The following is a 17606-nucleotide window of genomic DNA, read 5'->3' on the forward strand; positions in this document are numbered from 1 at the left end:
TTAACCAGTCTTTTACTATTAAACTTAAATGGCCAATTGGTAGAGGAATACGAACATCAAGACAGACATAACATCCAGATTAGATCAGACCAAGTTTTGCTGTAAAGCCTTTCAAACTTCCCTGTATATTTCCTTTACAAAAAAATTCTCAGTTTCTAATCAGTTCTCTCATTCTGATAGAAAATCTATTTCTCGACTATATGCTAAGCCCCACAAGGAAAAGGTCTATGTCACTGTTCACTACTGTAACCTAAGTGTTACAACATAGTACCAAGGATGCAACGGATGATCAGTATTTGTCAACCAGATGGTAGAAGGAATGCAGAGAGACTGGATAAATGGCAAAGACAAAGAAAAGGAAAAGGAAAGGACTTCTTCATATGTACTATGAAGTCTAGAAGAAATCACAGAAAATTATAACACCGTTAATCCTCCCTGAGGGGGAGGGGGAGGATCTTTAGGATATTCTCCTTTTTTCTTTTTGGTTTACCTGTAGTTTCTTTCCTCTAAAATGAACATTGGGTTATTTTATAATATAAAAAGAAAATAATTTAGCCAACTCATCATTATAGCAGTCCTATATGCCAAGTAGCACAATGAACACCCTCTACCTTTATCTTAGTGACACTACCTTTTAACCTAACAACTACACTACCCAGTTGATCTATATTATCATCCTCACTTTATACATGAGGAAACAGGCACAAAGAAACTAAGTTAACTTGACTAACATTACAAAATCAAGAGTCAATATTTGAACCCAGATGATCTAGCTCAAGAGTCCATACTATCTCTTAAGTGTCTAACTAGGATTCTAAGAGATTTTAGAAGTATAGTGATTCATGCAAATGGATAGAACAATTTAACTACTGGGCTGCCCAATAAGTTCATTAAGGTTTTTCTGTATCATGTTAGGGAATATTTAAGATGGAAAAAGCTGAGAAAAGAATGTGAGGCAATTTTCTATGATATATGCTTTATTTCCCCTTCCTTTAATAACAAATAACCTCTTACGTAATGTAGAACCTTACAGCATGTTACAGACTTTTACATAAATTTCATCTAATTCTCGTAATAATTGCATGACTCCAAAAGACTAGTACCTCTATTTCTATTTTTGAAATGACGATGTTGAGGTTACAAGATACTGAAAACAATACACTCACTAAGATACAGCTGGCAGAGCTATAACACAAATTCAAATGTTCTTCACTTTCATGAAGACATTCCTAGTTTTATATCATACATGGTGGTAATTTTTAGTTTTAATTATCTACGTTTTCCTATTTTGCTAAGAGGTTTTGTTCTGTGAGGAAAGGATGCTGACCTACTCAGCACCTAATGGGGTAACTGGAGGATTTTTTTTCTTTTTCAATTACTGTTATAGATTTGAATATTTCAATAGATTTTCTAATAACAACTTACACTTGCATTCCTAAGAGGCATCCCTTCATTATATCATTCGTTTAAAAGAGTACTGGTGTTAGTTCTAGGTCTTCATAGAACTGATCAACTTCAGCTTGTTCAGCACTGGTGTTTGGGGCATAGACTTGGATTACTGTGATACTAAACGGTGTGCCTTGGAAATGAACCAAGATTGTTCTGTTGTTTTTAAGGTTGCACCTTCAAAGAAGTACATTTCGGACTCTTTTGCTGACTACAAGGGCTACTCCATTTCTTCTGAAGGACTCTTGCCAATAGTAGTGGATATAATGGTCATCTGAATTAAAATCACTCATTCCCATTCATTTTAGTTCACTGATTCCTAAGATGTCGATATTTACTCTTGCCATCTCTTGGTTGACCACATCCAATTTACCTTGATTCATGGACCTAACATTCCAGGTTTCTGTGCAAAACTGTTCCTTATAGCACTGGATTTTACATTCGTCACCAGACACACCCGCAACTGAGTGTGGTTTCTGCTCTGGCTCAGCAGTTTCCTTCTTTCTGGCGCTGTTAATAGCTGTCCTCTGCTCTTCCGCAGTAGCATCCTGGAGACCTTCTGACCTTGGCAGGAGCAGGGGCTCATCTTTCAGTGTCCTAACTTTTTGCCCTTTTATACAGTTCATGGGTTCTCACAGCTAGTATACTGGAGTGGTTTGTCCTTCCCTCCTCCAGTGAATCACGTTTTGTCACAACTCTCTACTATGACCCAACCGTCCTGGGTGGCCCTACACAGCATGGCTCATAGCTTCATTGAGTTACAGAAGACCCGTCGCCCCAACAAGGCAGTGATCCAAAAAAAGATGACCTATTCATCATAGAGGATTGAACTGAAAAAGTAGGAAGTCAAGAGATAACTGGAGTAATATGCAAGTTTGGCCTTGGAATACAAAATGAAGCAGGGCAAAAGCTAAAACAGAATTCTGCCAAGCAAACGCACTGGTCATAGCAAACACCCTTTTCAACAACACAGAGACTCTACACATGGACATCACCAGATAGTCAATATCAAAATCAGATTGATTATATTCTTTGCAGCTGAAGATGGAGAAGCTCTATACAGTCAGCAAAAACAAGACCTGATCTGACTGTGGCTCTGATCATGAGTTCCTTACTGCAAAATTCAAGTTTAAATTGAAGAAAGTAGGGAAAGCCACTAGGCCATTCAGATATGACCCAAATAATAATTAATTATGATTAGACAGTGGACGTGACGAATAGATTCAAGGGATTAGATCTGGTAGACAGAGTGCCTGAAGAAGTATGGACAGAGGTTCATAACTCTGTACAGATGGTGGTGACCAAAACCATCCCCAAGAAAAAGAAATCCAAGAAGGCAAAGTAGTTATACAAGGAGGCTTTTCAAATAGCAGAGGAAAGAAGAGAAGCCAAAGGCAAGGGAGAAAGGGAACAATGTACACCAAACTGAACACAGAGTTCCAGAGAACAGCAAGGAGAGATAAGACTTTCTTCAGTGAACAATGCAAAGAAGTAGAGGAAAACAACAGAATGGGAAAGACTAGAGATCTCTTCAAGAAAATTAGAGAGATCAAGAGAACACTTCATGCAAGGATGGGCACAATAAAGGACAGAAAGGGTAAGGACCTAACAGAGGCAGAAGAGATTAAGAGGAGGTGGCAAGAATACACAGAAGAACTGTACAAAAAAGGTCTTAGTGACAGGAATAACCACAATGGTGTGGTCACTCACCTAGAGCCAGATATCCTGCAGTGTGAAGTCAAGTGGGCCTTAGGAAGCATTACTATGAACTAAGCTAGTGGAGGTGAGGGAATTCCAGCTGAGCTATTTAAAATGCTTAGAAGATTATGCTGTTAAAGTGCTGCACTCAACATGTCAGCATATTTGAAAAACTCAGCAGTGGCCACAGGACTGGAAAAGGTCAGTTTTCATCCCAATCTCAATTCTGTGTAAAATTCAGATCCTGTGTTCAAAAAGTTAATTATACACACTCAATCAGATCCTCTTCAACAACCAGTGCTGAAAACATACCTCCCTTGGGTCCCAAGGACAGAGGTCGTGGACTGCACTCTCACTATCCACATGCATGTCTACTCTAAATCACTTTATACAACAAAACATTTCACATACCATGAAAACAGAACATTTCTCCCACCTCCTTAAGCTATCATTTTCTCTAATTTTTGCCTCATAAACCCAGGGTTTTTTAGGCTTATCCTCCCAACTGCCTATAATCCTTTTTCTCCTCTCCAGTTCCCATCACCATCCTAGTTCCTGTCTTATTTCCGTTCTGCTATAGTGTCTCTGCCTTCAAAACTACTTTCATAATCTAAGTTCCATCATCTATCTGCTAAGTTTGCTCAAAACACCTATGCTTGATTTTCTAATAACATACACCACATCCTACAGCTATCAACGCAAAGTATGTTAGCACTAAGGCAGTCTGAAGAGTACCATTCAGTTTTCTTAGAAAATGTTATGAAAAAAATCAGGTAGAATGAATACTGAGGAAAAGCTCAAAAGGCAGTCTCAAAAGAGATCTGTTTTCACTTGTAAGCAGAGAAAGAAAACATTAATGAACTTTAAACAGGATCTTGTTATTTCTTCAAATAAGAAAACTGTTAATTTTCTTAAAACTGTCAGTTTTCTTAAAACTGACACATCTGAAAGGAACCTATTCTTATATAGGAGAAATTCCAACCACTTCAATATGCCACTTCCACTGTTTTGAATGCCCAAGAATTCAACAGTTTGGTTGCTTTAGTTGTTGTCATGTAGAATAGCATAGTGTTTGAAGAAAAGAGGAAAAACACACACCAACAAAAGGTTCAAAAAAACCTTACAGGATACGGCACTATGTAACTGTACAACTTCTTAGTTGTAAAGAGAAGTGCTTTCTTCCTGACAACAGTTTGACATAATAAAACATAAATGTAACACAAGTTCCATTCCCAAACAGTGGCTGTGTTTAAAATATAGCCAGCAATGAGTATCTGCCAAATACACTAGGGTTAAACCACTAAGAAATGTCTAATATCCAAACTGTTTCTGACTAACAAAATGGAAATTTCACGTGTTTCAATTTAGTATCAATTTTAACATGAGCAGGAGAAAAAGGTACTGTGAGGACACTCAAATGAACTGATGCCCAGTGACCAGGGAAGACCCCGGGTCTAAACACATGCCCTTGAGGGCCTCTGCTGCCACCTCATTAAAGTCCTCCTGCTGACCTTCACCCTGCTCATAACCACAGGTTCCCAATTTGGAAGCAATCCCAATTTCATGTAATTCTATCCCTTTTCAGTAAAGGTAAGTTCAAGTAAATGATAATACATAAAGCTTTAGAAACAAAGATACCTGCAAATACTGCTTTCCAGAATAACAGAGAAGTAGATTTATAATCAGGATATTTGTATTTTTGGCCCCATGTGGCAATATGGTACCTTGTTAAGAAAACTAGAATATGGTCAGAAGACCAAACTCTCTATTCTTCTTCTACTATAACCTAAGTGTGTGACCTGGGTTAGCAACCTCTTTCAGTCTCAGGCTCCTCATCGGCAAAATGGGAACAACTCCATACAGGCTTGCTAGCTAAGACAGTCTAAGAGCATGTAATAGGGGCTCAACAAAGTATCCCTTTCTCTGACACAATTCTCTTTCCATTTAAAAAACTATACACAATGGTAGCTGGTCACCAAACCCAACCCTCCCCCACCGAACCATATCATAAATTCCTATTCCCAGGACTTGTCGTTCCCAAAAGCAGTGATTTTAATCAAGAAGCCTTCATCCACTATTCCTGATTTCTCCCATCAATTAGCACTGCTGCTGCTGCTGCTAAGTTGCTTCAGTCGTGTCTAACTCTGTGCAACCCCATAGGCGGCAGCCCACCAGGCTCCACCGTCTCTGGGATTCTCCAGGCAAGAACACTGGAGTGGGCTGCCATTGACTTCTCCGATTAATTAGCATTAGGTCCTAATAATTTTGTTGCTATTTTTCAATACAGTTTATATGCTGATGAAAGGAGCCAACTCTCTATGTTCAGTATTAGCTGTGGATTATCTATAATTAGCAGCGACAGATTACTGTGAACCTAAATCTTCGTTATAATATCCTTTTACATCTCTTTCTGTTTAGTCACTGCCTGAGAACCCTTGCATTCTTTGATATTATAATGCTTATCTATGAAGATTCCTGAATGGGAAAATGAAAAAAGTTCAAAATTTTATACTGTATCATTCATTCCCATACTTACTTATAGGAAAATTAGTAACTTATAAAAAAGCAAAATGCCTCAGAATGTTTCGCTGCTTTACTTACAGGGCACATCAAGGACACCCGAAGGCTAGTGGTAGCAATCTCACTGTCAGGATCCGCAGTAAGTTTTTCTTTAACTTGAGGGAAAATCAACAATAAACACAATGTTTAAAAAATTGTGACTTATGAACAGAATTATAGAAATATATGCCATCTTATTTAAAATTTCCCAAACACTTCAAATAGATCAAGAAACTACAAAAACAAAATAAAATGTTAAGTATTAATGTATTGAAAATACAGCCATACTTCCAGTATTAGGTTAAAGAATTACAAACTCTAAATGACATGCTTAATCAAATTTTTAAGATTTATTTTTAAAAGTAAAATTGTGGGTAAGGAAGAGTTTTTAAAACAGAGAGCTGTTTCAGGCTTAAGAACAATACAATTAGGGAAGGCAGCTGAACTCTGAGCTTCAATACTTTTCTAAAACACATGCATGACTTTTAATTAGGGATTACATGTAATTTCCAATAATTGTTCTTATACTTAATAAAAAAGGTAAAATATTTTTATACTTTGACTACTGAAAACTACTATGGATGTAGGATTATGTGCCATCTTCTTCACCACATAATACATACAAGTTACTGTTGACAGAAACTAATAAATACATAAACTGCCTTCAGATGCCTAATTCTCAACACCATGACAGGGAGAACCAGACTGCAACTGGAAGAGTGGAACCTTCGTCAGGGAAGAATTGTGGAAGAATTCCCGTGGCTTTCAGCTCTAGACAGGAAGATCAACACTGTGCTGTGTGTGATGAGAAATGGCTTGCGTGTAAGAAACAAAGTACCATTTCAACAGCCCTGCTTGGCTCCCTGTCCAACCCACAGATTCTCTCTCCTTTCTGGTTCATTCAGTGATATGGGAGGTAATGGGGGTAAAAATATTCTCTTTCCCAGAAAAAAAACGTCTTGTTCAATTAACATCAGTTACTGAATTATCTACAGCTTGAGTTACACATTTTTTCCTCTATTTATTATTATACAGCATGAAAGTATCAAAGTACAAAATAAAACATCTCAGAAGATAAATATTATTTCTGATGGATATCAACATTTCTTTTGCAAAAAGACCTTTTAAGTTAGAAGTTTTTTAAGTGTATAGCACACTACACACTGGAGGACTTAAAGACCTGCATTCCTATTCCCAACGCAGGCATCAAAACTGCCAACAACCAGACATTTACCAAAATTAACTTCTTATGAAAAGGCAAAATATCAATATCAATTGAGAGTCAAACTTCATCCTCTTGGGAGCAGTTTCTAAGAGAAGGGTTTTTCAATTTATACAGCTCCATTCTTCAAGAGTATTTTTATTTTTATTTTTTTATTTTTATTTTTTTTAATATTTGCTGTTATCAGAGGATTCTTTAATTCAGGTTCATAATTCTTCATATTTATATATATTTTAACAATAATCACTCCTAGCAATCATGTACACATACGAATACACAGTCTCACATCCCATTGCTATATATTCCTAAAATACAAACTTTTTAAACTTCAAAATAGAACAGAAGTCCTGATTAAAATTAGACATGATGTCTTTTTTTATCAATGAGAAATCAAATATTAATATGTTTTCATTTTTTTTTGTTGTTTTTTCTTCTTTTTAACCCTCCTCCCTCCCCATACCATCCCTCTGGGTCGTCCCAGTGCACCAGCCCCAAGCATCCAGCATCGTGCATTGAACCTGGACTGGCATCTCGTTTCATACATGACATTTCACATGTTTCAATGCCATTCTCCCAAATCTTCCCACCCTCTCCCTCTCCCACAGAGTCCATAAGCCTGTTCTATACATCAGTGTCTCTTTTGCTGTCTCGTATACAGGGTTATCATTACCATCTTTCTAAATTCCATATATATGCGTTAGTATACTGTATTGGTGTTTTTCCTTCTGGCTTACTTCACTCTGTATAATAGGCTCCAGTTTCATCCACCTCATTAGAACTGATTCAAATGTATTCTTTTTAATGGCTGAGTAATACTCCATTGTGTATATGTACCACAGCTTTTTTTACATATGTACCACAATGTGTATCCCACTGCTGGGCATACACACTGAGGAAACCAGAAGGGAAAGAGACACGTGTACCCCAATGTTCATTGCAGCACTGTTCATAATAGCCAGGACATGGAAGCAACCTAGATGTCCATCAGCAGATGAATGGATAAGAAAGCTGTGGTCAAGAGTATTTTTAACTTGTAATTCATTTTTGGTTTTTAGTAATTATTCCCAAATTGTTTCTGTATTGATGTATATGTGAAGCTTTTAAAACTTCCATTTAAAACCATCTCATATGCTCAGTCTTACAAACAATACTTACTTAGTGCTCTGGAATGATCAGGGTTTCTAATACCTTTCATTTTTAATCTCTGTAATAACATGGCTGATGTGAGTTGTCGTACAAGATATACAGACATGGAGTAATTCTACAAAGAAAGATAATCTGTATTAAAGATGAGAGATAATAGTTATTTATATAAAACACTTGTCTAAGAAACTCTGGTTTCTAAAAATAACATGCAAAATAACTTATACAGCAAAGTCAGTGACTGGGAAGGGAAGAAAATCAACTCAGTTACTTCAGGGAAGATGAATGCGTCACCCTATGAAAGGTATTTCTCAATCACTCACCACTGTAAAACATCTACGTGAAAAATAAAATGCTTAGATCAGTGGTTTTCAAACCGTGTTTCCAACTTAGCAAAACTGGTACCTCAGGAGCCATCATGGTATAAATGAGAATACACCCTCCTATGAACACTGCTAACTAGAATTTTCTGTTTTTTATGTAATAGGGAAAATACATTCATGAAAAATGAGTTCCACTACAGAAACAAAGTTCAAACACCTGTGGTCTAAATTAATACTTCTAATCCAGAGTTCCACAGTTCTAATTTTGGCAGACACCTGCTACATAACCTTAGGCAAATCATTCACATGAACCCCAAATCAGCTTTTTTTTGGAGAAAAAATTTGACAATTGCTATTTGCAAACAGACATTTTACTGGGAAGAGGCAACTACTGTAGTATATAAGACACATGAAGAAATAATAAAAACAAAAAATACAAGGTCAGAAAATAATAGCATCCAATTCCATACCCTCTTAGACTTGGCACAAAGGAACTTTCATGAGCTATCTATAAAGCAATGAAGAGATGATATATAATTTTACTTAAATACTTAAAACCCACCTTACCAATTCACTACATGTATTCATTCAATTGATTCTACAATAAACAAAATACTTTTAATAGTTGCCAAATCAGATACTTTAAATATCATTTTTAATATCCTGCTACAGTCCTTTCAAATATCTGAATATCCAAAAGAGTATACAAATTTACTGATTACAACTGCAAGAAAAGAATATTATTTCCATTAAGTGAAAGTCGCTCAGTCATGTCTGACTTTTTGTGACCCCACAGACTGTAGCCTGCCAGGCTCCTCTGTCCATGGAAATATCCAAGTCAAAATACTAGAGTGGGTAGCCTTTCCCTCCTCCAGGGGATCTTCCCAACCAAGGGATCAAACCCAGGCCTCCCACATTGCAGGCAGATTCTTTACCATCTGAGCCACCAGAGAAGCCCAAGAATACTGGAGTGGGTAGTTTATCCCTTCTCCAGAGGATCTTCCCAACCCAAGAATCAAGTCGAGGTCTCCAGAATTGAAATGTAGATTCTTTACCAGCTGAGCTACCAGGGCAGCCATTATAAGGGTTTAAAAAAAAAAAAAACAAAAAAAACTGCTAAGCGTTCAGTATCTGCAATCATTTACTCAAAAACAAAATCTATAAGGTCATAATCATTTCAAAAAGATATACTGCTTTTCTGCTCAAATTTCTCTCAAAAAACTTTATTATCTCACTAAACTTTAAAGCATTAGTACTTGCTCAGTTAACAAGGTCTCTGATATTTGTATATAACACCCATTCTTAAGATTTTACTTATTGTTTATAATAAGCAGGCCCCAGAGAATTAAGCAATTTTGCCAAAATCAAACAATTTGCCAACCTGAGACTAAGCCAAGATTTCCTGAATCTTTATCCAGTGCTACATCACTGTACATTTAAGTTCATGCAAATAAAAAATATTAGGGATCAGTGTCTTATGATAAACAAGTTATAGTAAAAATTCAGAAATGAGAGCTCAAGAGAACAATCATTAGAGGTCCTGGTAATCACAGTTGTACAGTCCAAAGATTAATACAAAAATATTCATTATGTCCAGCTTGGCAATTACCTTGGTGATAAAACCAAATTAATTCTGGCTACAAACATGATTCAACTTCTCCATCCATAAGAAGGAATACTATCATTTATTTCTATGAAACAGCAACATTAAAGCTGATGATCAGAAATTAATTGCAATCTCTTCCATTTCTATTACTTCAGTTATATAAATAAGCAGTTCTAAAATGGAAATCCTTGTTGTATTAACCAGTATTTCATAATTGACGAAAAGCTTTTTAATACTTAAGAATCTGCAGAAAACCAAGTTCATCAATCTAAAAGTATGGAGGAATTAATACCAATCTAAGTAAATGTTTTCTAGTAAATATAAATCTAAGTAAATATTATGAGATATTCACATTATTTAAGTATCAGCTGTTCATATAAAGGCTGGAGTAAATTATGTCTAATCACAACAGGAGTACATTTAACCATTTCCCCAAAAGCCTAATAAAGTTTTCTTTGTCCCTCTTCATAAATATGTAACAGTAGCCCAAATTCCCACTTTTTAAAAATACCACTTAAAACACACATAAACACAACTGTGATTAACCACTAACTTTAAGAGATACTGTTAGAGCACTTATCTCCTTTGGAAGGAGACACAGAGATGATACTGAAGAAACCTTAGTTTTAACTTTTAAGAATCTCACATCTCTAGCCCGAATTGAAAAATATGGCTTTTGGGGGTTATAAACAGAAAAGTGAACGAGATGGAACTAGTTGGAACTAGTAGCCTAAGAAAAAGCAAAGCGAATCAATACCACCTAGAGGAATCACTTTCGTGTTCCCTAGAGAAAAGAATCTTTACCTTTCCAATTTCTGATGCCCAAGAAATGGAAATCTGGTTTGGCACAGCTGAGGATAACCTAACTAAAGACGTGATATTCAAAGGGCGTCCAGGGCGCTTCTGCTCAATTCCATTTTTAGGTGGTGGTGCATAGCCCTGTAACCACAGAAAAGAAAAGCGATTTAAAATTCTGAGCAGAGGTGCAAACGTTTTCTCCAAGACAAGTACAGTATCTTGCCTAATTTCAGTCACACTAAATTCTTTTATTTTATCCTGGAAATCACACAGTCCTCACCCTAAGGTGAGGAAACCCAGAAGAGGAAAATAACCTTTTAAAAATGTTATAAAATATTTTACAAATCCAGAAAAATGTAACAAAAATTCCATGTTCCAGTAAAATCAAAGGTGCTGAGATCTTACCATACTGGCTATGGTTTTTTTTTTCCTTTCTTTTAAACAATAAAGTTGAATCTCTTTATACTGATTCATTTTAGGAACTTTCATTCATTCAAATACCAGGGGTGACAAAGAGGGAAAACGAACTCCGAAAATTTTTTTTAAAAAGTACAAACTGGGGAATTTCAAAGGAATTATTAAAATCTTGTGAGGGATAAAAATGCTCTCTTGACCTGCATACAGATTTCTCAGAAGAAAGTGGTCTGGTATTCCCATCTCTTTAAGAATTTTCCACAGTTTGTTGTGATCCACACAGTCAAAGGTTTTTGTGTAGTCAACGAAGCAGATGTTTTTCTGGAATTCCCTTGCTTTCTCTATGATCCACCGAACATTGGGTTTGACTGCTAGTTCCTCTGCCTTTAGGGCTTCCCTGGTAGCTCAGACGGTAAAGCGTCTGCCTACAATGCGGGAGACCTGGGTTCGATCCCTGGGTCGGGAAGATCCCCTGGAGAAGGAAATAGCAACCCACTCCAGTACTCTTGCCTGGAGAATCCCATGGGTGGAGGAGCCTGGTGGGCTACAGTCCATGGGGTCGCAAAGAGTCATACACAACTGAGTGACTTCACTTCACTTCCTCTGCCTTTTCTAAACCCAGTTTGTACATCTGGAAATTCTCAGTTCACATACTGCTGAAGTCTAGCTTGAAGGATTTTGAAAATAATTTTTACTAGCATGCAAAGTGAGTACAACCGTCTAGTAGTCTGAGCATTCTTTGTTACTGCCCTTTTTAGGGACTGGAATGAAAACTGATCTTTTTTTGTGACCACTGCTGAGTTTTCCAAATTTGTTGACATACTGAGTGCAGCACTTGAACAGCATCATCTTTTAGCATTTGAAATAGCTCAGCTGAAATTCCCTCACTTCCACTAGCTTTCTTCGAAGTGATGCTTCCTAAGGCCCACTTGACTTCACACTCCAGGATGCCTAGCTCTGGATGAGCGACCACACCAATGTGGTTGTCCAAGTCATTAAGACATTTTTTGTATAGCTCTTCTGTGTATTCTTGCCACCTTTTCTTAATCTCTTCTGTCTCTATTAGGTCCTGACCACTTCTGCCCTTTATTGTGCCCATCACTGTACGAAACATTGCTACTACATTTCTTCTAAGGGATTCTTGCCCACAGTAGTAGACATAATGGTCATGCTCATTCCTGTCCATCTCAGTTCACTGAATCCTGAGATGCTGATGTTCACTCTTGCCATCTCCTGCTTGACCACGTCTGATTTACCTTGATTCACGGACCTAACATTCCAGGTTCTTTGCAATACTGTTCTTCACAGCACTGGGCTTCACTTTCACCACCAAACACATCCACAACTGGGTGTCATTTCCGCGTCGGCCCAGCTTCTTCATTCTTTCTTGAGCTGTTAGTAACTGTCCTCTGCCCTTTCCCAGTAGCATACTGGACACCTAGACCTGGGAGGGGGACTCATCTTCTGGTGTGGTTATCTTTTGCCTTTTTGTATTGTTCTTGTGGTAAGAATACTGAAGTGTTTTGCCATTCCCTTCTCCCAAAGATCATATTTTGTCAGAACTCTCCACTATGAACCGCCCCTCTTGAGTGGCCCTGACTGCTATGGCTCACAGCTATACTGAGTTACGCAAACCCCTTTGCCACGACAAGGCTATGATCCATGAAGGGGACTCCACACATTTACACCTTTATTTTTGCCTAAGTATTTTTTGAATGCAACTTCTAGACATGTGACTTGACCCATACTTTTATATGCATCTTTAAAAGACCTCAGGAAATAAGAACAGTATCATAACCTAACAATATTAACCATGATTTTTAAAATTGTCTAATATCTAGTTTATACTGCAATTTCTCAACTGTCTCGACGATGTCTTTTATTACTGAAGCTTTCAAATGTATACAAAACTAGAGAAAAAAGTCTAAACAAACTATCACCCAATTCAATAGGTTACCTGTAAGTAGTCTTTGCCCATTATATAAAGTATCCCAGACACATTATTTTAGGCATACATAGTTTGACATAGAAGATGTGCCTTTACAGTCTGAATCAGAATCCAAACTAGAGCCTCACAGTGTGCTCAGCTGTCTCTGAAGTCTCCTTTATTCTATATTAAAGAATGCTTTTCATCCTCTCTCACCCCCTGCCCCAAAACTCCCACTCTGTTTCTGATGCTGTTGTTCTGTGGGGGTCCCCAGGGCTCTTGATCTGAAGAATATTCTCATCTTCTGGATTAGGCAGACTGCTTCCTCACAGTTTGAAGATGTGACACTCCATAATTTAAGATAGTAATGAGTTGCACAGGCTTGACTAGATTCAGGTTTAAATTTTCAGAGACAAAAACTTCATAGAGAATGCTACGTGCTTCCTACTGTGCCATGTCATGAGGCGCAGAATGCCTGTTTGCTCCACTGTCAGTGATGTGAAGGTTGATCAGTTCAGCTTATGTCAGCATGGTTGTTCCCATCTAGCTTTGACCTAGTGGTTTCAGTTTCCATTGGTCATGGTTACCTAGATCCATTATTTGATTCATGGATTACCAAAAGAAAAAGGTTTTTTAAATCCATTCTTCCCTTTGCTTGTATTAAACCTTTCCATAAACAATTTGACCACATCAACATTTGGTTACTCCAAAATCAATGATTCTCTCTATCAATTTTTAGAGCAATGAGTTGATGCAACCTCCAATGGTTTATTTTAGCGTAATTATAAACTCACTTATGTTTGATAATTTTGAGCCTACTTAAGCATTATATTTTAGATGCCAATATTATCCCATCTTAGGTCAAGGGAATCTCGTCACACTGGAGCATGTGTGTGTGTTTTAACAAAAGAAAATACTGATTGCACTTACGCCAGATTTACTGTGAGGCAGACCATCGGCGTAACTAATATATGCAGGAAAAAATGAGGTATCAGGAAAAGGAAATCCACAAACTCAGAAAGAGTGCATTAAGATAATGGCGCTGGACTGATATGTCTCCCGCTGCAATGAGAGGAAACGCTTAGGAGAGTTTTGCCAGCTGCACTGTAACACACATCCTCTCCATTCTTTTGGAATCTCTACAAGAAATATTCCCCCACGTCAACCCCCACACACCCCCCTAACCTCACAGCTCCACAGGTTTACATCCATTTCTCAAAATATGTCTAAAAGGAAAAATAATTCAGCCTTTCAAAACTCTCTAGGCAAAGAGGGTCTTTTTCTTCCCCTCTCTCCTGCCCTTAAAAACACATAACTTTCTCATCATGTGGTCAGTCTGTACAATGGCAGCATCTGGGTCAAAGATGGCGGTATGGGGACATTCCTGGAGGCAGCTTCACTTGTGTCTGTCCTCACTACACATATCGTTCTACAAGCCTTGCTACGAGCTGCTTACTGTCATCCCTGTTATCAAGAGGCTGGAAAATCAATGGATTAAAGTATCTTTTAAAAGCCATCATCTTAAAAAAATAAATAAAAAAAATAAAAGCCATCATCTTGATCTGGGTAAGAATAGCATATAAACTGCTTTCATCACTATTTGACCCTTATTATCCAGGGATACCTTGCTATTATCAAGGGAACACCATTTTCTATTCAGTTCACTCTCTGTTCATGAGGTAGAGTATCCAACCATTATGGATCCATGATGACTGCATACTGCAATTAGGTCATACAGACAGGGACTTGTTCCAGGACACAAATTCAAATTTATTCAGAGCCCAAATGGGAAATCCCATGACTGTCAAAGCTTATTCCTCCAAAATCTGTTGTGTAATAAATCAGGATCATGGGCAAGAACCACATGTCAAACTTCTCTGTGGCTTGTTGATGCTTCTTACAATTGGAACAAAGTCCCTGAAGATCTCCATGGTGGTAAAGAGCTCAATTCTTCTCCTAACGTGGCCGTATACTCACATGATTCTCATAAATATGCCAGTCAATGCCCATATTACATTATCCCAATCAATACCCCAATACTGGGAGATATTACAATATCCCAATCGTGGATCAAGGGGAGGTCTCAGCAGTTCTACATCAGTTCCGTGCACATTTATGTCAGCTGTCCCACAGGAATTCACAAGGCTAAAGATGAAGAACCTCTTTGGGAAAGACTGGCATCTGATCTTGGGACCCTACTAGGGTCAGGCAAGCTCCCCCTTGCCCCTACCACCACTCCATCGCCTTCTCCTTCTGAAATCTGTTTTGACATCCTTTGTCCTATGCTCCATTTCCTCATCTCTCCCACAAGTGCCCCTGGAGCCACTGCAGGACCCTGGCTCCAGAGGTGAGTGTGGGGCTCATCACACAGTAGTCAGTGTGTTCACCAACAGCCCTAGTGTAAGTATGCAAGGGTTAGTTAGTGCTTCTGGAGAGGAACCAGCAGTGACTGAGCAACAGTGTCCCAGAGAACATGCTCAACTACCTGAGTTCTCTCTCACCAGTCCTGAAAGAGTGACAAATTCAGAGCTATCCACAGTGGTGCTGCAGACCTTAAAGATGGAATATTATACCACAGCATGGCGCTGACTGGTCCACTTGGAAAATTCTGTGGAATGTGTGTGTACACATCTGTAACCATCATATTTTCTGCAGCAACACCAGAGTTTAAGTATAGCCTCACATGTTTCAGAGACACAACTCCCCAAAACTAGCACAATCATTTAATACTGGGCAGATCTTCCAGGTGGGTCTATAGACACCAAGAAGATTATCACAGTCAGATATTTAAGGAGAGTGAGAGAGTAAAACAGCAATAAAAATTAAAGGTCAAAAGAAATCTTAGCCCATCCAACACAAAGAGAATTGGATATGAAAAGCCATGGAAAATGTGCTATCATTCCAAAATCCTAGGTTTCCTCTGCCACACATGTGGCCACCCAGTGGCATCCTTCAGTTCCAAGTGAGGCTGCTTCTTCTCCTGGTTTAGATCTTTGTATGATTCATCCAGATGAAAGACAGCTTCTGAGATCTCCTGTTACTTACAGCCAGAAACCCAAGAGGCAAAATGTGCCCCCTAGGTTCTGAACACACACAAGAGCATGTAAGCATGCCTTCCCAACCATACCTACTCAGCCTCTGAAATTTCCCCTTTAATCCCCACAAGATTTCAGCCTTATAAACATCTTTCAGAAAGAGTCAGGCAGTGGTACAGTACTGTTCAAGCCCTATAAAATACATGAGAAGGGCTATCTCTCAGGTCTTTAAATCCACAGGCTATATATGACAGAAATGAGATTCCAGACAACCAATAAGTCAGATCTTCGAATACAGGGGTCAGCCTTGGCCATGGGCCTTGTCACTTTGGGGTTCAACTACAACCACTTGGCCCTGGTAGAGCTGAGATTTCTAGACTTTGTTGTCTGGCTTGCTCAGCTGCTCATAGCTGTTGCTCATATACTTATTTCAGAGCCAAATCTTGCACTCAGCAGGAATGCTAAACAGCCACCTCATCTCCATGTCAAATGGTCTCTGCTTTGCTGAATATGGCAGCTTACCTTCATGGTAGAATCACTGTTCTCACAGCACTTCTTCAGTTAAGATACATAACCACTCTGAAAAACAGGCCATGCTCTACTACTATTGAGAATACAGCTTTACTGCCACACAGCTGTAGCAAATTAGCAGTTTAGTTCAACCCTCAGTGGAGCCAGATACATACTCCTATTCAACAATTGTTATTTTAAGATTTGACATCTATCAGGTCAGAAACAGGCTATACAGACAGAGACAGAGAGAGAAACAGGCTATACAGAGAGAAAGAGTGTGTGTCTCTCACTCTCTCTCAACAGGCTGTCAATCAAACACCACTGCATCCGTCTCTCAAGGGTGTGCACCATCAAGGCTCAAGCTTGGAATCCTCAATCACCATGTCCAGTTGTAATGAGCAGCCTCCAACTTTCACCATCCCATCCAAGGGCAAGGCCCAGCTCATTCAGACAGCCAGTACAACATGCTGCCCTCATGTCCTTCCCTACAGGTCCTGCCCTGCTACTATGCCTTTTGATATCATCTTAAGAATCTCTCACAGCTTCCTTACTTCCTGGCACAAGATGCTTCAAGCTCATCTTTTCCATCTCCCCTAGACCTGGAATCTGCCACTTCCCCAAGAAGCCATGAATCTCTCTAATGGAAAACAGTATTTAATGCTGGGACTGTTCATTGGCACTAAGTAGTCACGATTTTTAAGCCTTGTTAGTAATTATAATAAACTCACAAGCAAAAGCCTGGTGAATAAAAAGCAACTTACAGGCAAAGGAAACAGCTTCCCATTCACTTTTATACAGAGACTATTGGGATAGTTATCTTCTTGAGGACAACTTGTCTCTGCCAGGCAAAGTCTGCATTAAAGAAAAAAAAAAACTCTTAAATATTGTACTCAAATTTACACTTTACAAATTCAGGACTATA

The 17606-nt window shown here is 38.4% G+C and overlaps 1 protein-coding gene across 20 annotated transcripts in view; it reads right to left on the bottom strand.

The window, feature by feature from the left end:
• Window positions 1-17606, bottom strand: part of PIAS2 (protein inhibitor of activated STAT 2) — a 103993-nt gene that overhangs the window by 37969 nt on the left and 48418 nt on the right. For all 20 annotated transcript variants that reach the window (XM_086373381.1, XM_086373380.1, XM_086373390.1 and 17 more), the window contains 4 exons: window positions 17446-17536; window positions 10802-10936; window positions 8081-8186; window positions 5746-5819 (listed from right to left, as the gene is read on the bottom strand). In XM_086373381.1, the coding sequence (XP_086229507.1) occupies window positions 5746-5819; window positions 8081-8186; window positions 10802-10936; window positions 17446-17536 (406 nt within the window). The remainder of the gene's footprint in view (window positions 1-5745; window positions 5820-8080; window positions 8187-10801; window positions 10937-17445; window positions 17537-17606) is intronic.

This window comes from Bos grunniens, chromosome 24 (genome assembly GCF_055505025.1).
Source record: "Bos grunniens cultivar Pamir isolate PY7600 chromosome 24, Bosgru_T2T1.0, whole genome shotgun sequence".
NCBI lineage: Eukaryota > Metazoa > Chordata > Mammalia > Artiodactyla > Bovidae > Bos > Bos grunniens.